Below are 22,661 nucleotides of genomic sequence, written 5' to 3' on the forward strand. Positions count from 1 at the left end.
TTTCTTCTTCTGTTCTGTCTCTTCTCAAGCCTGTGTGCATCTGATCCATCATCAGATCTCTCATCCGATCCCTCCTCCTTGTAATAGAAGGTCCAGCCAAGGTGATCGCCTTGAGAATTGTACTCCTCAGCCAGAAGTGGGGATGCCAGACTACCTACTGACTTTCTAACCAAGCCCTCCTCTTGAGAACGTACCGCGTCAACCTGCTCAATCAGTTAATTAATTCTGTCGTTCAAATTTCTGATTGTTTCTGAAACTGACGTTATAATACTTTCAGAGTTTTAATACTTTCAACTTTAATACTTTCTGAGTTTCAATACTTTCAACACTACTATATAACAAATAATTTGAGAATATGAGTAGGACGTAGAAATGTCAATACGTTATTCAGCTATTTATTTCCATTAGAATCTGTCTTTCACTGAGTGAAAGAACTATCGAATCATGAGACTCTATAACACTACACGAATCCACCAGTTAATTAATTCATAAACAACTTTTTCTGTTTCTAGCTAATGATCAAGTGGCAATACAAGTGCACCCACAATATATTAGCATTTCATCCAAATTTATAAGTAAAATGTCCACTAAATTGTGTCACGTAACGTACCTGTCTGTTGATTTGGAAGACAGGATCAGAGTTAAGTGTGTCCATGCCACGAAGAGTAACCGCAGGCCTGCATATGTATCACACAGACCACCAGGAGAAGGACTAGCTCCTTTAAAGAGTTTCTATTTCGTGTCACAAGCATCTCTTCGTCGAATAAATACAGCACTGTCACTACCTAGCAGATATGGTCCTTATAAAGCTAGGGAAAGGTTTTTATGGAGCAAGCTCGAGTAAATGAAAGTTAAGCAATCTCAGTATCTCACGTGAGTTCTTTGTATCATGATCAGCTCGATCGTTGTTAAGATTATCAGCTTAAACAAAAACTTTTCTCTAACACAGCAAGCATGTGACTGGAGCTTTAATCAGAGATAATGATTCTCGTTCAGTACTGTTTTTGAAGACTGAATGATATAAGCACTATTATGTTTGCTAATGGTATCCTGACCCGTTCGATTATTTCATCATACGTGGCTTTTGATGCGATTATTCATGGCCCATTATTGTACCAATCTCATTATATCCTCAGAAAGAAAACATTTGTGCTCGCTCGAGATTATTACTCATACAGAACTAACTATAGTTGATCTTAGAGTCGATGAAACGAATTGACTGTATTTAGAATTAATATACCAATAGCCTGATCCATTTCTTTAACATTATAATTGATATCACGAACAAAAGAATGTGACGCCAGTAACGAAACTGATTGAGGGTATCGTTTTCTTTGGCACATGTTTGATCTTGTAGGTTTATACGTTATACAAGATATACCAACCAACAATCTACCATCTGACACGAGCACCAAGCTGCTCCGTCAATATTATAAGGGTAGTGAGTATCACCCGTCAAAATTGATCGCTAAAATAGCTGAAAAATGTTATCATTGAGTTGAGAAGTAGCGTGGGCTATATGGTAATGGTCTAGATCAGTTCTTCTTTTCAAAAGCTGCATTGAACGAAAAATGACGTATTTCATATTTGCTACTCAAACAACTAAACTGTCAAACGTATTTTGAAAAGCTGGCCACTTAAAGCTCGGAATATCGATGGGATTACGCTAGACTCTAAATTTAGAAAACAGATTTTCGTGTGGTGAGTTTCAATGGAATATCAATAATATATCAATCCGACCCCACATACATAGTAGGGACTGGGTTATTGACAGAGAGAAACAAGTGTTAGAGGAGTACGACGAGAAGAAGAAACCGAGTTAAAATAAACAAAACTCCGAAGTTTGTCCGTGAAAGATAGCAGTGACTCTACAAATGAGAGTTGAGTGTCTGAAGTGCGATAGAAAGATGGTAATTATACCGGTTAAGAAAAAGATAGTGTCTGCGAAGTCGAGGGTTGGGTCCGCAGTCCGCACTCGGTACCATATATCTCATATTACAGATCATGCTCTAGTTGTTAACACTATGGGAATAATTGACCGACTCTATCAGTATCACAAGCACCTTGGACATCACTTGATCATTCATGGCACGCTGTACCACTACCAGTCTGTACTACTACTAAACTTTTAACGGGTGATTCTCGTAAAATTTTTGTTCCAAAAGTCAAAGTTAAAGTTAAAGCAAAGTTAACAGAATTTCAAATTACTTGCTTTTGGTAATTGGGGTGGTTGTTTGATCTAGTCGCCATTACTATAATAAGCGATAGAGCTATTACCGGTGATGCCGACTGGTTAAGGTTTAGTTAGGCAGTTATCCGATCAGAATTTTAGCCAATGAAACTGTTACTGGGCGGCGCTCAGCGTGTCATTCCGCCGCGGCTTTATACTATTAGCCTGGTCCCCGGGTAAATGAAAATGGTGAATATATCGAAAATTGTAGGTCGCGTTTTCTTTTTAATTTTTGTTAAAGGCTTCAGCTTGAACCGTGACCTAGGAACCAAATGTCTTTAACACAACAGAAAGCCATGACCAGGTTTCTGCAGATATCACACCATATTCAGTATTCACCGAATACGATCATTGCTGAATATAAAATGAACCAAATTTTAGCAAGATTTACAGTGCTGCTTTTATTATTGTTTAATCAAAGTGTGACTTAACCATTGGACTTATTCAAACAATACGTTCAAAATTGGGTAGGTTTTACGGCTGCACCTGGCAACACCAACTTGTCGGTTTTATCACAAATCTTATTGTTTTCCGCGCAAAACTTCACAAGTATCCGAAACGGTGAAAGAAATCGCGGATGTTTCACAGTTTCGCCGATATTTAGGTAACGACTTACTGCGAAATAAAATGCTATAAAACGTGTCCGATAGTTATTGGGAACCGTGTCTTAACAATCATTTCGATAGTTGGTGTTGTTGCGTTTAAATAGAGCTGTGCAATGAATCGGACATCTGCCGATATCATTGCGTTTACCGAGATGCTTAACCGAAATTCTAACACGACAATCATGAAATATTGTAGTACTGTATTCTCGTTCAATTGCTTAGCAACCTTTGATAAAATATGGGTAAAGATCAAAAAAGGTCTCGATGGAGGTTCGATGAATGAATTACGCAACCTTTATTTTCAGTTGTAACTTACAAGTATTTTTTCTAGTATAATTAATTCCCGATATGATCGCTGTTCTGTTTACCGTTCTCGTTGCTTTCTCGTGTGTCAGGTGAATTCTTAAAAACACTATTACTATTTTTTACGTAAAATACTCTGACTATTTAGATTTTGTCTCCACGGGTTTGAACCTGTTCTTGTTTTCTTTTTACAATTTGTCTCATGAAATTATACTTTTATTTTCATTTTCCTATCTCCATTTCAGCGCTGAGGGAGATGGACCGCAAGGCATCATGGATCTGATCCCCGGAGACATCATCAATATGATCATCGACCTCATCAAGACTATCGATTTTGAAAAGGTACTTTTTAGTTTCTTTTGTCCAGCTCTGTCCTTATTCGATTGGAGGTGACACAATACGTACTGACAAATACTAGTTTTTGTGTTGTACAATCTAATGGTAATCTTTTCATAACAAAATGTTAATGTACATCTTGAAACGAGTCCTACCCTTACAGATTTGGCAGCTGACCAAGCTTCTTCTGTGTGGAGAACAAGATGTTATGATTGAGGAGAGGAGTACTGATTATATCAATGCTAGCATCAAAGTCGTCAGATACGCCATCTGTGGCAGATACTAGACAATATCCGGCTTTAGAGTCTTGTGAATATGCCTATAAGGATGATGATTGACAATAAAGTAGAAATACTTAGATTCCAACTTGAACTTGTCTTTCTTCAGCTTTGTTTTGTATTATTGAAATTTCTTCTAATTTGATACGTTAAAGTTCAAGTAATAACATTAAACATTAAATCTTATAAACTTTTAAAGTAAAGTTTAGGTTATTGGTAACCACTAACAGTTCTGCCATACTAGGATATAAATCAAGCACAATGAAATTCTTCGCACTTTTACTGGTAGCTTTGGTCGGAGTCAACTCCATCGAGTAAGTATAGCATGGGTTGAAGTACGATGGTACCAAGTATATTCTCACACCTTCAATAGTAATTGCATCGATAGATTATGAACATTAACTTCATCAAGTTTAATAGTATAGGTAAGGAGTAACTGGGATATAAATACATTATCAGGCTCGAGGAAAGATTTCTGGAGGAACTTCACATTGACGACAAGTTTGTGGACCTGCTAATTGACGCTGTTAAGAGTATTGACTTCAAGGAACTTGCTTCTGAGGTGAATAAACTTGCTTTGATCGTTCAAATGATCTGCATCATGAGAATGGGGAAGACTTAAAGTATACGTTTTATTGAAATCTTCCTTGCTTCAAGAATCCAGTATCTTGCTAGTTGCTTAACATTATTAAGGAGACCAGAATCGCCATAATATTCAAATTGGCGAAGTTTATATCGTTGATCACGAGCCATACTTAGTTAAATTATTAATTTAAATCAACTCCTTCTCTCAGGTAATGGCAACTGCTAAGCTGCTGATCTGCGGTGAGGACAACAAGGCTGAGGCAGGAAATCTCCAGTTCTCTTTCGAGACCAGCAAACAAGTCATCAGGATCCTGAGACGTGTACTCTGTGGAAAACAGTAAAACAGCTCTCAAGAACAAGATGACTTTCAACTTTAGGGATCAACTTCTCTTTTAGGGAATCGAATTCTCTTACAAATACAACGCTAGCGTGATCAAGACTTTTAGTATTTACTGCTTTCTTAGGAAATTGTAACTGCTAAGATCTATCAAACTATTCAATCTAAACTTATCAGTACCATACTGTGTGACAGTTTTAAACATATTTCATACTCTTCAAATTAAAAGCTTCAGCAACTTTACCCTGCACTAACCCAACCCCTCCCTGATAGCAAGCTTGCGAAATGAAATTCCTTATTCTAGCCCTGGTGTGTCTCAGTGGAATCGTGTCTGCCAACGAACAGGATCTTCTTAAGGCCTTCATCCCCGAGGACATTATCCACATGGTTATCGACCTTATCAACACCATCGACTTTAGCAAGGTTTGTACAGCATGTTTATGATTATCTTCATAACTCAGATATTTGGGGTATAATAAACAGTCTACTGAGATCTTGTAGTTATTAGTAATTAGTAATTAGTAATTAGTAATTAGTAATCAGTAATTAGTAATTAGTAATTAGGGAACTGAATCTCATTCCCCCACAGGTCTGGGAGCTGATAAAGATGATGTTCTGCGGAGAGGAAGGTGATCAACTGGAGAAGAGATCAGCTCTAGATGGCGAGTTCGCTGTCAAAATGATCAAGGTGGTCCGATATGCTGTCTGCGGTGAATTCTAGAAACTTCCTGAATCAAAATGTCTACGGAATCCTAAAAACTTTCAGCAAACTTCTTGGAGAATTCTTGATGACTTCAGTCAAACTACAATGGATAATTTTCTATAGCTTAGAAATGTATAACTTGACGATATTTCACTTTGTTTTATTGATCCTCGAATCAAATTAGTGATGCATATGCTTATCAATATACCATTGAATGGTTATTTAAAAGTTTCCTTAATTTTGTTTTCTTTTGGTCGCTAAACTTTAGCAGTTATTTATTTTCTGTTTAGTAATATTTTACTCTAACCACAGCTCCCCCAAGATAATATGAAATATTTCGTACTTTGCATGGTCGCCTTCGTGGCAGTTCAGTCCAAGTAAGTTTATGCTAACAACCTTATCTTTTACTAAAAAACTCTTCGCAAATATCTTAATGCTTTAATGGTTGATGTATTTCAAATAAGTGACACTGTCACTAACAGCTCTATTATTTCAGCGTTGTAGTTGAGGAACGTGGTATCTTTGAGGATCTCCACATTGACGAAACTCTCATTGATCTGATTATTGACACTGTCAAAGCTATCGATTTTAAAGAGGTAAGTTATGACTAGTCTTATGTTACCTCCAGTAATTAATAGCTTTATTGTTCTTCATTCAAACTACCATAAAATCAGGTTTATATTTTTACCTATTGACAGATATATAACTATAACATATCATAGTGCATCCAGCAGCTAACACTGTCTATTGTATCCAGCAGCTAATACTGTCTATTGTCTCCAGTAGCTAACATTGTCTATTGTATCCAGCAGCTAACACTGTCTATTGTCTCCAGTAGCTAACATTGTCTATTGTCTCCAGTAGCTAACACTGTCTATTGTATCCAGTAGCTAACGCCATATTTTTCAGGTAATCAAGTACACCAAGATGCTGATCTGTGGAGGTGATGAGCTTGTGGAGGTAGAGTCTGATAAACTGGAGTTCTCTTTCGAGACCCACAAACAGCTTGTTAGGATCGCACGAAGACTCCTTTGTGGACGTGAAGATTAGACGGGAATATCCAATATACGATTACGAGGTGGTCGCCAGGATGATTGAGGACTTAGAATTGAAAAATACTCAATAAATTTGATAGTCAAGTTTTCGTGGTTATTTTGTTCGAAAGAGATAAAATTGTATTTTGTCTAACCATAATCAAGAAATATTAAAAATCTGATTTTAATCTGGGTCTGATGCTGATAGTTAAGCAATAGCGAGTAAAATTTAAAAAATGAGAGGGCAAACAGTTTTCGTGCATTGCACAACTAAAGATTTACGAAATAACACCAAGGTCCAAGATGATATTTATAACCATTCAACGGTGGAGGTTGATAAATGGTTATGTGAATGATAATTGATAAGTAGGGCGAATATGGGCGGATTATCATCAAGGCGACATCTTTGACAGCACGATTTGTCGGTGTAGGCTGATAAATGGCTGCCATGGGCGGATACTCTTCAGAGTGACATCAATTACAGTATGACACTAAATAAGACGAGACATGATTACACTTCCTCTGACTCGTTTAGCTAGAGCACTAGTCTTTATTCATATCATTTACTCTTTGTGTTACCACAGTAACTTACTAGCCGACTGAAGGATCAAATGTTCAGTTATCTGGATCATGTCTGTTACCTTGTTGTTATCTTCAGAGGGATCTTTAGATCTTGTGGTTGTAGCGTTTTAAGAAACTTTCACTTCGTTATGAGTTTAAAATTGGAACCTGTTTTCAAGGACGAGCACTTGATTTAGATCAGAGTATTCTTCATCCAGGTCACCCTCTCAGCCATACGAAATGTCATGTTCACATGATCACAGACATCACAACCTGCTTCTTACTCTTCAGAAACATAACGTAGATAGTATGCTGCACCTGACAGGAGCTCTGACACTGTATATCGTGATGAAAACATGACCTCAGAGCTAGACAATTGATGATAACTCTCCTAACCTCCATTCATGGCCATTCATTTTGCTTCTCAGAACTACAGATAACGTGTGAAGGTTTAAGCATTGAAAATGGCTGCTGTGGTTTTGGATAATTTGACAGAAGTTGTTAGCTCAACACGTACGATTGTTCGTTTTTTCAACCGTTATATTTTCTTGATTATATGGTCTCTAGATTCTATACAACTATAGTAAGCGGAAAAAGCAATAGCAGGAAAATTCCAGATAGAATCCATAGCGTATATCGAGTGATTGTATCGTTTATTGGTTAGAATCAATATGAGTAATTAACAATATTCTTAAAACTTGCAGTTGATTTCTTTACAAAGTGGAGCTTGATATGTAACAATGTAGCACACTGCGGTTCTTTTGTTTGGAAAATAATTGGTATTGTGGTACACGGACCATCCGAGTGTATCATTGTGATGTAAAACTTTCTGCAGATTTACTAAACTTTTGCCGTTTAACTCAAACTGACCACCGAGTGTCTTTCCTGTCCTCATTAATTAATTTACAGCGAATCTTTTGTGTGTTTTACTTCATATTTACCTACAGTTTACCTAGATAAAGAGTAGCAAGTCTCGATTGTTTCCCATAGCAAATAAAAAATGTACAATATACGTGCTGTATTTCATATACAGTGCGTTCGTCTGACATGCAAAAAGTCTTGTTAAATCTTCCTTTCTGTTAAAAGCCAATCTAATTCTAGAACGAATTATTATGCAGATTATTCAACCGACTTGCGCTGGTGGATTACGCGGACCACGTGGCTAAGTCACGTGTACAATTGCCAGGCAATCCACCAGTTGAGTGCTTGCTATTGTTAAGTATCATATAAAACTATGCTAATCAAAGGGAACGAGTTTTGAGCTTTGAGTTGTTTTAGTTGTCTTTCGTACGTGTTAATTTAAATGGTGAAAATTTCAGTTTTAGTTTACATAAACTTTTGAAATGTTACGACCACGTGGTCGCTTGCAAGTTAAATACTTTTTGGACTGTTGAGAGGATATGAACACCATATCTATTTATAAAATCAGTAAACTGGCTGATAAACTGTGCTAATTTTCCAGAAGCGTTTTTCATCTTGATGCTCTATGTTGTGTATCAAGCAGCAAGTTTTATTCGTGTGTCGTCAATCTTTGGATATGTCACTATTTTTTGATCTCTCTTCAAAGGATGTGACGTGAAGAGAAGTGTTCCCGAAAGAAAAGTTATTAAGATGACTCAAGCAAGGACTCTGGTATGCAATCCAAAATCACTTGCTTCATTTTTTCTAATAAACAAGTGCACTTTCCAGGCTGAGAGACAATTAATTTTTGATGCGCTAAGAAACTTCCTTTACGTTATTTGACCGGACATTGCGTGAACGGACATAATTTTGAACGGTCATTGAAATGAACGACAGGGCCTCCAGCGTCCAATTAATGTCTGTTCAAATAAAGTCCGATAAGGTAGGTTACTGACCCAAAGTCTTCCGACCAGACGTTTGATCAGTGACTGGCTGTTAGTTTTTCTGGTCCAAATTATTTCCTTGCAAATATTAAAAATTGTATTCAAGTCTAAATTGTGAAACTGCACGTGGTTCACTTGGCGGTGCTCTTGATCACTGTATCCACTAGATGGCACTTACATATTTACATGAAATAAAACGAAGGGCAAAACATTTAAATAATAAAATCACATGTATGGTGGCCGAGGTGGCCAAGAAGGAAAAACTTTAAAAACTTAATTTCTTAGCCATTCCGTCCACACGCTCACAATTCCGGCTAGAAATCGTGGGAGAAGTGCCCAACTTGATTTTATGTTTCAGATTGGACTAAACTTAGCTTCGAAAGTGTGTTTTATGGTGGGCTGCATTGGCTCCTGCGCGATGTTTTTTTTGCTGCAGTAAAAAATTTACATATTATGTACTTGATTTTACGGCTGCTGTTAAAAGTCGACGTGTACTTGAGCTTTACGGAATATGGCCATTGGCCATTATAATCAGTCCGAATAATAATAATAATTATAATATTTATAAAATAAGTTTACCGGACTGGTAATGGCTGCAATCCGTAAAAATCAAGTAACGTCAATTGTTTACAGCAGCGGAAAGAAAACATTAGTCATTACGACAGAGTAGTCGCGCATTCGCCGTTTCCATATATGGAAGAGAGGCTTTCAAAAAATTGGTCGAATCCTAAAAATAAAATAAACATGGCCACCTTAGGTTTGACTGTTCATGAAATCATTTTTAAATTAAAGATTTACTTGGCCAGGAAATTCATGTCCAAATAAAGTAAGATAACAACCCTAAAAAATATCGACAATGTCGGCAATTGGGTTCAAATCAACTATATCTTCACAACATTGAAATAATCCCCTCTACCATTGCCCAACAAATACAATTGTTTTCAAGGCACTTTCAAAGGTAAAGTTAATCCTAACAATTATTTCAGGAGGTTGGAGAGCAATCTGCCGCCAAGGAAACGGGTGATTTATTTAAATTATTATAGCCAAGAACTATCATGACCACCTTCGGCGTACAAAGATTTATAATGGACAACATCAGTTCATTATACCTCAAACGTTGATCGTCAATTAAATTGTTAATTAGATGAAGCATATTAATTCTAACGCACAAGCATTTCAGGGGTAACAGAAGTCAGCAAGGCACCATCAACATCGCAAAATCCATCCGAAAAGGCGCCAGCAACGCCACAGGAGCTGGCTGAGAAGGCACCATCGACGACACCAAAGCCTGCTGAAAAGGCACCATCAACAACACCAAAGCCTGCTGAGAAGGCACCATCGACGACACCAAAGCCTGCTGAGAAGGCACCATCAACGCCACAGGAGCTGGCTGAGAAGGCACCATCAACAACACCAAAGCCTGCTGAGAAGGCACCATCAACGCCACAAAAGCCAACTGAAAAGGAACCATCAACCACACAAATGCCAGCTGAAAAGGCACTATCAACGACACCAAAGCCAGCTGAAAAGGCACCATCGACGACACCAAAGCCTGCTGAAAAGGCATCATCAACAACACCAAAGCCATCTGAAAAGGCACCATCGACGCCACAAAAGCCAGTTGAAAAGGCACCATCGACAACACCAAAGCCTGCTGAAAAGGCACCATCAACAACACCAAAGCCTGCTGAAAAGGTACCATCAACAACACCAAAGCCTGATGAAAAGGTATCATCAACAACGCCAAAGCCTGCTGAAAAGGAACCAACAACGCCACAAAAGCCAGCCGAAAAGGCACCATCAAAGCCAGCTGAAAAAAGATCTCCTTCCTCAGGATCAACGAAATCACGTTCTTTGACACCCCACGAGCGGGAAACTGCAGCAATTGTGGAGCATCTCCGTGGGGAGTCCCAACAAAGCACTCTTTCCAGCAAAGGTGCCACAGGTGTCCCATCAGAGTCTAAACCTAAGACACAAGGAAATAAAGAAGAAAAGGAGAGGGCTCCTTCAAGGGAAGATAGCTACTCATACTCGGAAGCTTTTGAGACGCCTCAACAGAGCTTCATAAAATCTAAAGATGTATCTTTCGTCGACTCAATTGCAAGCAAAAAGTCCAAAGATAAACGGGAATCGAAAAATGACAACTATTCCTCGGATTCTTCAGCATCTTCCAAAAGCAGCAGGTCCTCCCAATCATCAAAGAGTAGCAAATCTTCAAGGAGCTCTAGAAGCAGCCGCTCTTCCCACTCTTCAAAAAGCAAGCATTCGTCGAGAAGTTCTTCAAGCTCTTCGAGTAGAGGCAAGTCTCCTAAAAGCAAAAAGGCTGCTAAGTCTCCCAAAAGCCAGAAATCCGCTAGATCCCCAATAAGTAGACAATCTTCATCCGTTTCAAAAGAAAAATCTTCCGCTTCGATTGCTAAGAACGTCAAGAAATCTGAATCTGGCATGTTCACTCCAGATGTTGAAGAAACTGCAAACCTTGTCGCTGCTGTTGGCAAAGACAAATCGTCCGCTTCAATTGATAAAAAGTTTGAATCAGGCATATTAACTCCAGATACCAAAGAAGCCGCAATCTTACTCTCTGCAGCTGGAAAAGAAAAATCATCAGCCTCTTCAAAAGATGTCAAGACTCCAAAGCCAGAAAAAGACCAATCTTCAAAGGATGTCAAGACTCCAAAGCCAGAAAAAGACCAATCTTCAAAGGATGCCAAGACTCCAAAGCCAGAAAAAGACCAATCTTCAAAGGATGCCAAGACTCCAAAGCCATACAAAGACCAATCTATGTCCGTGACTGGCTTGAAACTAGATTCGATCAATAAAAATCTGCCGACATTGGATGTTAAAAAGTTGGGCGGTGACAGCGAAGTTGAAACGTCTGTGTCAGCAACTGCTGAAAAGATAAGCAAACCAGATGTTTCACTTAAAACAGAAAAATCAGAATCCATACCTTCTGTTTCACCAAACGTACCTGCCGTGGCGACAACCGAAGTTGCGAAATCAGAAGTGAAATCTGCAACTTCAGTGGTCGAAAGTTCAGTAGCAGTTGCTGAAACTTCGGTTTCAGTTAAAAAGGCAATTGGTGTCGACGAAAAGGTTGTTGAGCAGACTGGTAAGCTGAGTACACCCAAAAAAGATGCTGAAATCTCACTCTCCAAACCGAAAACTCCAAAAGGTACTCAGGGGGAAAACAAAGTTATCAGTGAATCAATAAAAGTGGAACACGAAATCAAAGAAATCAAAAATGAATTTGATCTGAAGGCTCAGTCATCGATCGCTGAAACAACAAAATCCAGAAAGTCGAGCGCCAAAAGTAAGAAATCCAGGAAGTCAAGTGCGGAATCGAACAAACGTAGCAAAAATTCAGACTCAGACAGTTCCGATGAAGACGGAAAGAAAGGTGTATCAATTGCTATTAAAAAGGAGATGGAGTTCGAAACAGGAGTCCTGCAAACTAAAGAAAAGGTGGTTGAAAAGCTGGATGCGCCAAAATTGGATAAGATTAATGTAGCGGACGATTTAGAGAAGAAGTCTAGAGCTAGCAAATCTGGTAGGTCCTCCAAATCAAGAAAGTCTTCTGAATCATCTGATAAATCAGGGAGTGACTATTCATTCGATTCAGCGACTCCTCGGCCACAATCTGATCAAAGATCACGCACCACTTCAGGTACCTTGACACCGACGAGGAAAAGCCCTGCTCAAAGATCTGATTCAGATCAAACCGGTAGTGCTTCCAAACAATCTCCACAATCAAAGCCGATCAGCAGATTGTCTCCAAAAAGTGAGTCAAAGAAAGAAGGAGAATTTGGGTTAGATTTAAAATTAAAGAGCCCAACAAAAGATCAAGATAAGAGTTCAAAAGGAGGGATGGGATTAGATCTAAAATTAAAAAGCCCAAATCACGACAATAGCTCAAAAGGAAGCTCAAGAGCTTCTTCAGTTATCAGTCCTCTGAAACCTATGAGGAGTCCACAGAAAGCTATGAGTGGTTCTGCAAAGAACCTCGCCGAGGGAGCCTCCTCCGCAGCCCGACAAGCACTGGAAAGTAGGGAATCAGTGGGGAGCTCTAGAGTTACAGACAGTAGAACATCTACCGTTTCAGCAAGGAGTCTCAAATCTAAAACAGAGTACGTTGAAGAAAAGAAATACCTAAGATCTCTTCAGGGTGATAACTCTGACTATGACCTTGACATGTCCAATTGCAGTGCCATCTCGAAAACTGCGACTCCACCGGCGAAGTCAGCAGCATCATCACGTGCTTCAACAGTAAAAGGCAAGTCCTCTAAATCGCCAGCTCACAGTGATAGCAGTTCATCAGAGTCAGAACAGGAATATGACAAGCGAAAGTCTCCAGGCAGTAAAATAAGTGTAAGAAGTAAGTCCCGTTCTAAGCCAATGGGTATGGTTGGATTCGAACTGAGCGATGATCGAGATCAGGGTTCCATTTCAGACAGCTCAGAAGATGTAAAGGTAACGGCAGCGGTAGGAAGGCTCAGTAAAAAGTCCATAAGATCTCCCCAATATGGTAGTAGACCTTCATCGTCCGCTTCAAACAAATCAAGAATATTGTCAGCCCGAGAATACGCCAAGAAAAAACAGGTCTCAACTGTCGCCAAAAAGGATTCAGACTCGTCCGATAATTATTCTGATATATTCTCCAGCGACGATGAAAAGAAATCTAAAAAAGATAAACCACACTCTAGGAAGTCATCAGCCAAATCGGATCACTCAAAAAAGTCAGCAAAATCAGATCATTCCAAGAAATCCAGAAGTTCAAGTGCGAGCTCCAAATCCTCGCACTCAGCAGCTGCAAAGAGTATGGTGGACGAACTATTAGCTCTTGAAGAATCAATCCTGCCAGGTGAGAAAGTTGAAAAGGTTGAAATGGCGAAAAAAGAAGATTCTGGCTCCGGCTCGTCATCTGATGATTCCATGTTCGAGGCTGCAAAGGATTCCTCTTCATCTGAAAGTGATGCATCAAAGTCTAAAGCCAGCTCAAGGTCAGGCTCAAAAGCGAGTAACGCGTCCGCAAAAATAACCAGGGTTTTTAGTGTGCACTCCGATCTTGGCAAATCAACTCCTGTTAGCCTAAAAGAGAGCCGAGCATCCAGTAAAAGTTCCATTTCCAAGGTCTCAAGTCGAGCATCAAGCGCTTCCTCAAAATCAAGCGCTTCCTCCAAATCAAGTAAGGGTTTCCTTTCTAATCTAAGGGGTTCTTCCAGCGCTAGTTCTAAATCAAGTGCATCTTCACATAGAAGTTCGAGCAAAGCGTCTTCAAAGAAAAGTAGTCGTGTATCAAAAGCTCATTCTTACTCAAGTTCCGATTCAGACTACGAGGGGGCAGCAGGGAAAAGTGACTCCCACCACTCTTCCTCCAGCAGTAGTGAATCAGACGCACCTCTGCAAGTTTCAAGAGCATCAACCCGTTCTGAAAAATCAATCTCACGAGCAAGCTCTATATCTAAACACTCTCTGAGGAGTCAATCTTCACGGGCGAGCTCCAAACACTCATTTGCCAGCTCCAAATCATCAGCAAGTTCCAGACACAGCAAATCCCGAGCAAGTTTAGCGTATTCTGTTGAAAAAGAGAAGAGTTTCTACTCCGATACGGAGTCAGAAGCTGAACCCCAAATAGTGGCACCTAGAGCCCTTACAAGATCTGGTCTCAGTCACTATAGTGCTAGTGGAGACGAACAGGGGTACAGTGATGAGGAAGAGGCGACAGTCGGTCCTCTTCCACCTATTGACGATAAACCTATCACTGCTGCCAGAGAAGATGCTCTTCCACCCGTCACGAGTTAGTGTACTTTATTTCTCCAAAACTTTTTATATTTGTTGAAATGAGACCAAAACTGTTTAAAGGTTCAGAACATTTAATGTTAGAGTAGTTCGCTGTTTATTAGTATCATGATGAAATACTAATAGTTGGATAATATCCGATTGAAAGAGGCAAGGACAAATGAAACAGGAAGTTAGGAATGTAGGCAAATATAGTGTTGAAAGTATTAAAACTGTTTTAATACTTTTAACACTACTATATAACACATAATTTGAGCCTGAAGATGGCGTTGACGCCGAAAATTTACCTACATTCCTAACTTCCTGTTTCATTTGTTCTTGTCTCTTTCAACCGAATATTATCCAACTATCAGTGGTTCAGAACATGAGCAAAGTTTTATTAAATTTATAAATATTGCAGTTCGAAAGAGACCGAAAATGTCGCGTGAAAGCACAAGCATGAAAGCGTTATTGATGGTAAGCCAGCAGATGAAGAAGGATGGTGCAAAGAAACCAACTGCAAAGTATGCGGCTTCTCTCGGGCCCTATCGTGCAACCGGACATGTTTTCGAGTACATCAATCAGGTATGATACGAAGAAATTGTAAGAAATAAAATTTTGAGTCTTGACTGACTATGCGCCTCATAAAACTAGTTCAGATGCTTTTACAAAATCGCTATAATTCCTTTACATTATTAAAATGGTGCTTATAAATGAGTAAAATCTCCTAAATGAGTTCTCGTTTCAGCCTGAGAGACCCACAACGGGTGTCATAAGATCTCGACCGACTGTGCTAGAACTTGTTGGTAAGTCGAGTGTAGTGTTGACGTCATGGAAACTAAAATTTGACAATTAGTTTTATGTAAAATTGCTAGACCTTGAGAGACCATGATAAATTTTTAATGTGAGACACACTAATGCATGAACTGAAATCCTTTTAATTCAGGGTTAGCTGGAGGAGGATTGAATTCTACGTAAGTAATTAAGTAATTAAGTAATTAAGTAATTAAGTAATTAAGTAATTAAGTAATTAAGTAATTAAGTAATTAAGTAATTAAGTAATTAAGTAATTAAGTAATTAAGTAATTAAGTAATTAAGTAATTAAGTAATTAAGTAATTAAGTAATTAAGTAATTAAGTAATTAAGTAATTAAGTAATTAAGTAATTAAGTAATTAAGTAATTAAGCAATTAAGTAATTAAGTAGTTAAGTAATTAAGTAATTAAGTAATTAAGTAATTAAGTAATTAGGTAATTAGGTAATTAGGTAATTAAGTAATTAAGTAATTAAGTAATTAAGTAATTAAGTTATTAAGTAATTAAGTAATTAAGTAATTAAGTAATTAAGTAGTTAAGTAATTAAGTCTTAACATCAGTATCAGATCCGAAAACAAACTCGTCGTAAAAGTAAATTATCAAAGTCTTTGCTACAATTACAAAGAATCATAATTATGAATTATCACTTCAAAATATAACCATTTTAAATTGCATATTCAATTACTTCTCTCCCAGCTAAAAAATGTTACCCTTTAAAATCCTATCAGGGAATTCGGAATAGAGCGAGAACTAACATCCGTTTCAATCACCGGAAAACGGTTTGTAGCAAGAATGCAAAAAATGGAAAAATCTTGCAATTTCTTCGTGATCCTAATCTTTCTTTAAAATTCGCAGGAAAAAATCATGCTTTTAAAAAATGATCAAGTCCGTGATAAGATTGATTAAATATATTGACGTGCAACTGAGAATATTAATAATAATTGGCGGGCTTTTATAAAAGCGTCATTACAGCATGCTCGCTTTAAAAATAAAATTGTTCAGTTTTAATATTATACAGGATTTACGTCAAATTACGTAATTATAGACAAAAGGTCGGAAAAATTTACAGGTAGCTCATCAATAGTAAGTAGGCGTCGGAAAGGATTTTTGTATAAGGAGTACGATTTTAATATATCAAGCAAAAACTTGAAACTATAGATTAAAAATATTGTGAGTTTTCTATCGGTTCGATATAAGTTATGAACTCTAAGGCCTCCCACATACGTTTGATAAAATCTAAAATCAAACTCACTGACCAAAACGTATTCTAAGAACTATTTCTTTAGCCCAAAGGAGACAGCTGATAAAACAAACATTTGTTTCGACAGACATGAAAACAAGTAGTAATTATCAAAACTGTTCTGCAGGCCGAAAGTGATCCCGCTAAGTGCCGAACCACTGCCACCATTCCCGCGACTAGGAGCAGTGTCCAACTACCAGTCTAGTGTCAGAGGGAAGCTCACATACAATGATGTGTCTCAAGCCAGAGCCACAATCCAGCTGGAAAGGAAGAGGAGACAGCAGGCCAGAACTCAAGTGAGTGAAGAGTCAAACAATGATTACGTTGGTGGAAAACATTGACAATAAACTTAATGTTATTGCATCATGAACGGCTGCTTGTACCTTCTTCAATTTGTGTTAAACGTTTATGATAAACTTTATTCAGGTTAAAAATTCGTTTTAACAGGTTAATTTAACAAGGTTAAAATTTAGTTTAACAATGTTATAAGTTAAATTAACAAGGTTAACAGTTAGTTTAACAATGTTATAAGTTAATTTAACAAGGTTAACAGTTAGTTTAACAATGTTATAAGTTAATTTAACAAGGTTAACAGTTAGTTTAACCAGGCTACAAGGAAGTTGAATCATTTTAAAACCATAGTAAAGTATTTAAAGGTAAAGGTTTTAAACAGTTTAACTTATTGAACACGATTGTTATATTTGAACTTTATTAAAGTTTAATGGGGATAAATAAAATCTGACATCAACGAGTAACATTTTACCCGGTAAAATTTACCAAGTATTTCACAACTCATAAAGTTCTCCTTAATGAAATATTTAACACTTTATAAAATTCTCCCCAGGCTGAGTACGAGATAACCCGGAAAACATGGTCAAGGTTCCAACTGAACCGTATCCCCTCCAACAACTCAGCCAATCACTTCCTTCGAGCTGCCAACAACTACTTTCAGTCCACTGGATCCTACCGAGCTATGAGGGAAAATGTTCAGACCTGATCACGTGATAAGGAGTAGTGTTTAGCTGACGTTACCATGGTTACCACGGTTACCACGGTTACCACGGTTACCAGCGGAGCTGTGTGAGATTGTGCTCAAATTATACTCAGTCATAGTGGTGAGGAACTCGCCAGAAATGTCGTGCAGTTATTTAAGTTTTAGTCAGAGGAAAAAAGTGACTGGAGCTGTTTTTTGCAGTGCACTTGTTTTCAATTCTTCGGCAAACATCGTTGCAGTGCAGATTTCTTTAAAGTTGTTAGAATCATCTCTTTTAAAAACTAGTCCGATCAGCAAAAAGTTCATGGTCGAATGTGTAAAAGTAATGCGATCATCTGATAAACTAGTTAGACAATTTATAGGGCAAGCCTCAAATTATGTACTCTTTCAACCGATCAGTTTTGATAGCAAGAAACTTGGAACGTCGTAGCTCAAGATTTCCGATATTTGATATTTTACCTTTAAAAAAATATTTGTGGCTCAAGTAGATTTGATTATTTCTTATATTGCTATATTCATAAGAAGTTGTCTATTTTGAATTTAACACTGAAACTGTTTCCGTTGTGCAGTACTAGTAGTGTGCATGTGAGCCATGATGACTTCTGATCTCAATTACCCATGAGAATTATATTAGTGAGCTCACTTACCTAGGCGAGGTCGTCGTCAGATATTATGATTAAAATATGACATGAAATAAGACATGCAGACCGTAATTATTTCTTATCCTATCATTTGATGATGTCAAGCTCGGTAAAAGTTTTGATTTTTAGAGTGAGTCTAACTAAACAATTGAAAGCAAAAAATTTCCATCAAACGTCCAATCTTCACACTCCATAAGTGAGAGAAAAATTCGAATATTTGATATCCAACCAAAAGACAGTTGGAAAGAAAGTTTAGGTTAACAGGGTTACTGATATTATTCTGATATTATTCAGAACTTCATGATTTGTTAACGGAGGTAAGATTAACTCGATTCCTAGTTTTATAGCACTTGATCTATTTGTACCGAAATTCAAACATCATTTGCCTAAGTAATAGAGAGGGGAAATGATGGAAGACGCACACTAATCACGAAGGGACAGCATTCCGAATAAAACATGGGCGGGAGCAAGTAAGGGGGCGGATTGCGGAGGATGGATTATTCGTGTCGAAGCAGACCATTAATGACCCGAGGGTCTAGTTATGAGCTATTGAACACTGATACAAAACGTGTTTCCTGTTAAGAACAACTCATTTTCATGAAACTTGTGTGGACATAGACAGTCGATAAATAAGTAAAAATTGTGGTCACTGCGGCAGTAGACTACCGTGAGAACAACTCATTTTCATGAAACTTGTGTGGACATAGACAGTCGATAAATAAGTAAAAATTGTGGTCACTGCGGCAGTAGACTTGAGAAATTCATGAGATGAGTGATTTTTTGTAATTTGCGGATGTCATTTGTTCGGTATAAATATTGATAGTCTAGCGCTTGAAAATTGAAAAATTCTTTTATACCGTCACTATTAGTATTAATGGACGTGTTGCATGAGGGAATTTGTCTAATTCGGGTGCTGTACTGCAGTATAAAATCAATATTTATGACTACAAACTATACTGAAGTATAAGTTGAAGTGTTACGTATAACTTTCTGGCTGTGCTTGAGAGGTAAGAGGAACAGGTGAACCAAATAAATTTTATAGGAAAATCCTTAAAATCGTAAATATCGTAGGATTATGACCAAAAGAAATTCAAGTATTTTCTTAATATTTCTAATGTTAAATGTTACTCCAATTTAATATAATATTAATAAGATGCTGAGTGCTGACGATTATAGATATAATCAGTACCCGACAAGTGACCCGCCCAGTTCTTCGTTTATCTCCCATCGTTAACGCGTAGACTGTTTGAGTCCACCAAGTTGAATAAATTCAATAATTAAGCTGGCCACGTACGAACAGGACGACTGTGCCGGTGCTGGTGCCGGTGCAGGTGTTATTCCGATTATTGGACGTGACCTAGATTACCTTCCATTTACCATATCTTTGACGGCACTATTACCGGTCCGATCGACCTCCGACCGGCGCTCACCTACCGCCGACCAGCGCCCGACCGAACTCCGACCGGCGCCCGAACGACCAGCCTTGTCTATTCTATGACCTAAATTAGTTCAGGACAGGGTCCTCCGAGCCTTGCTTGCGTCGAGGGGTAAACTGGAGATTGGTTGCCATTGTGGATTGCGATAACTGATGTCCATACCGCTCTCCTATATGTACTGTAGGCTGTGATGTGCCAATCACGTATCAATGGATCAGATCTCAATGGGAGCAACGTCACAAGATTACCCGTGAGCTTGTGAAATACGAATGTGATCCGAAATTACAAATGTGATCCGAAAGTCGGACGGATGTCGCCAAAAACGACTCCTGTCTGACAGTGTCCAGCGACTCCTGTCCGAAACCGCTAATTCGGCTGTCGGACGGATGTCGCTGTCGGACAGATGTCGCCCAATCGCTTCGAGCAGCATCAAATCCCATTTCTTTGCAGATAGCATTTGCACTGCTCCCTCGTAAAAAGAGACGAAACCACACAACGTCCCATCGTTATACAATAAAAGTCCCTCTACTTCTTGGCTTAGCATTGTCCTTCCAAACTACTGCCTGAATGAATAGAACGCACGTTTCTGTCCGACATGGTGTGCATTGTTTTTTACAATCCTTTTTATTTTTATTTCATACCTCCTCTTTGATGCGGTCTATCAGCTCGGAGATTAGAAAGAATAATTCGTGTATTTATAGTTGGTTGCAAAAGGAACATATGCCTGTGACACATTTAGAGAACCCAACATTAAGTGCCCCAACCTCATAAACAGGTCACACTTGGAGTTGGAGCTGATGCGGGGTTGCTATTGAGAGCTATTGGGTCCCTCAACACAATTTCGCGATCTATGTGTCTATCTAGACGCATCCCTATTACGCAATGGGATGAGCTCCTGCCTGAAGCTATATTGATGTTTAATAACACTCAAAACAAATCTTCGAAATTCTCTCCTTTCGAGGCTGCTTAAACGGAGTGTCAGCAAACTTGCCAATCGACAATTATAGGTTGGGTGTTAATCAAAAAGAAGCTCAATACCCACGGTTGGTTAGGCAGAAGATCCCTCTTAACAAGCAGGAGTCTCGACTAAGCTATCAGAAACGTGCTAACAAGACTACTAATGTCAACGAATACCAGGTCGGGGACTGGGTGCTTCTAAGAAGAAACCATGGTGAATATCCCGGACTCGTCGACGAAACAAATATTTTACGAGTATCATCCGTTAAAAATTTTCCAGATCTCCAAGAAGATTGGAACATCATGCTGGGGAATTGTAAACTTCGTTTCCGGCAAATCCAAGATAGTTCATCATGACCAGATTCAGCCTGCGGACACGAAGCAGGATGCCTCTATGGTTATGGGTAGCTCAGCTCCGGTACAGAACCCTCAGGCACCAGCGGGAAAAGTTTCTGTTGATAACAGGCTCCCTCAGCACAATTTACCACTGATAGATCGGCAACAATTTGCGAACAATGTTTTCAACATGTCAACGAGTGTAGTATTTGCCCCATCAGCTCCACCGCCGGCACCATCACCCCCACCTACAGTCTACACAACCCTCAACAACTACAACCACCAGATCAGGGAGGGTAATCAAGCCCCCAACTAGACTAATTGACCAGTTATAAATATAGGTCACACAATTTATAAATTTATAAACTTGAAGATGTATAATTGAAATGAAACAATTTTATTATTGAAATGAAAGATAAAACGGATTATCATTGAAAATGAAATTTACATTTTTCTACGAATTTGCTAATTTTAAGTAAATTTTTATAAATAAGTTATTTTGACTATTGAATTTCCATGCGCAAGGGTTATTTGTATTTCAATTATTTTGACAATATTTGAGATTTTAATCCTGAGAGAATTTATATCTATTTCATATTAATATTAGGCACTTATAGGATCTTATATAGTTTTATGCATTCACTATGCATTCACTATTTTCATTGCTCCATCATCAAAACAGATCAAATTGAAACTATTATGTTTAAAATCAAAATTATAACTTACACAGCAATCAGCATGAAGATTGAAGAGCAATAATGATTTGAAACACTTTAATATCAGCACTATTATATGAGAGTTTGTGTGTACTCAGTACTGGTAACTGGGTAGTGGGTAAACGATTGTATGAATAAAGGGTACATCATGAAAACAAAAATCGATAAGTAAAACAATATAATTTTACCATGTCCTTGTCTTTTGTCGAGTTTTAGAGTTCACTAAGTTAGACCTCAGCATGTATACTTCTGTAGGTTGATGTTTTAAACCTAACACCACTAGCAGTTGTTGTCCATGACTCTATAAGCTTCTCAATTCAGCAATGAACGTAATGTTTTCCCGATCCCTTTCATTTTCGTCCTTTCTTCAACAACGGTCTTTATGCCTTCTCTGTCCAGTAATCTACGAGCTCGGAGATCAGAAAGAATAACTCTTGTATAGTTGGTTGCAAAATGAGAATAGCTGTGCCACATTTAGCGAGCCCAACATCAAGTGCCAAAGACCTAACAAAAATGTCACACTTAGTGCTAATGTGAGTTTGCTCGATTCCATATATCTCAAAATCAAATGAGAAGCAATTCATTGGCAATGCTGCATACATGATCAGCACAATAAAATCAAACAAGATTTCTATCGAGCAAGATATCATTGTTTTCTTGATATTCTTAGTTTGAGACTTTCCAACGTCTTTGTTGTTGTTCTTCCAATAGCCTATCAGGAAAATTATGCTCAGGAAAAGCGAGCCGACGTAGCCAACTATAGTGACTGATGTCAGGGTTATCTGCCAGCTGGCAGCCCGAGCCTCTATTCCACTACAGGACTCCTGAAATTTAAACAGCAGAATCATGGACCAACCTATGAAAGTCGCCAATATAGCTACTGTTTGGCCTAGAGATATTCGAAGTAACCACCTACTCAAGAATTTCCTATGCTC

The 22,661-nt window shown here is 38.3% G+C and overlaps 1 protein-coding gene across 2 annotated transcripts; it reads left to right on the plus strand.

The window, feature by feature from the left end:
* The first annotated feature begins 323 nt into the window (after positions 1–323).
* LOC134823032 (treacle protein-like) lies at positions 324–18,192 on the plus strand. Of its 2 annotated transcripts, XM_063834354.1 has the most exons (10): positions 324–366; positions 8,554–8,604; positions 9,803–9,836; positions 9,997–14,610; positions 15,013–15,176; positions 15,340–15,397; positions 15,538–15,565; positions 16,135–16,185; positions 16,774–16,942; positions 17,491–18,192. In XM_063834354.1, the coding sequence occupies exons 2-10, from the start codon at positions 8,584–8,586 to the stop codon at positions 17,641–17,643; spliced, it is 5,292 nt and encodes a 1,763-aa protein (XP_063690424.1). In that variant the 5' UTR covers positions 324–366; positions 8,554–8,583; the 3' UTR covers positions 17,644–18,192. The 2 variants fall into 2 exon arrangements, with proteins under 2 accessions (XP_063690424.1, XP_063690423.1); XM_063834353.1 differs by lacking the exon at positions 324–366 and having other exon boundaries at positions 8,502–8,604.
* The last annotated feature ends 4,469 nt before the right edge of the window (positions 18,193–22,661 follow it).

Source organism: Bolinopsis microptera, chromosome 11, assembly GCF_026151205.1.
Source record: "Bolinopsis microptera isolate Bmic1 chromosome 11, MBARI_Bmic_1.0, whole genome shotgun sequence".
Taxonomy (NCBI): domain Eukaryota; kingdom Metazoa; phylum Ctenophora; class Tentaculata; order Lobata; family Bolinopsidae; genus Bolinopsis; species Bolinopsis microptera.

Coding starts and splice junctions, on each gene's coding strand:
- LOC134823032 (XM_063834354.1), top strand. CDS start 8,584: ATGACTCAAGCAAGGACTCTG. Junction 8,605..9,802: donor TGACTCAAGCAAGGACTCTG/GTATGCAATCCA, acceptor CAATTATTTCAG/GAGGTTGGAGAGCAATCTGC. Junction 16,186..16,773: donor GTTTCAATCACCGGAAAACG/GTTTGTAGCAAG, acceptor ACTGTTCTGCAG/GCCGAAAGTGATCCCGCTAA.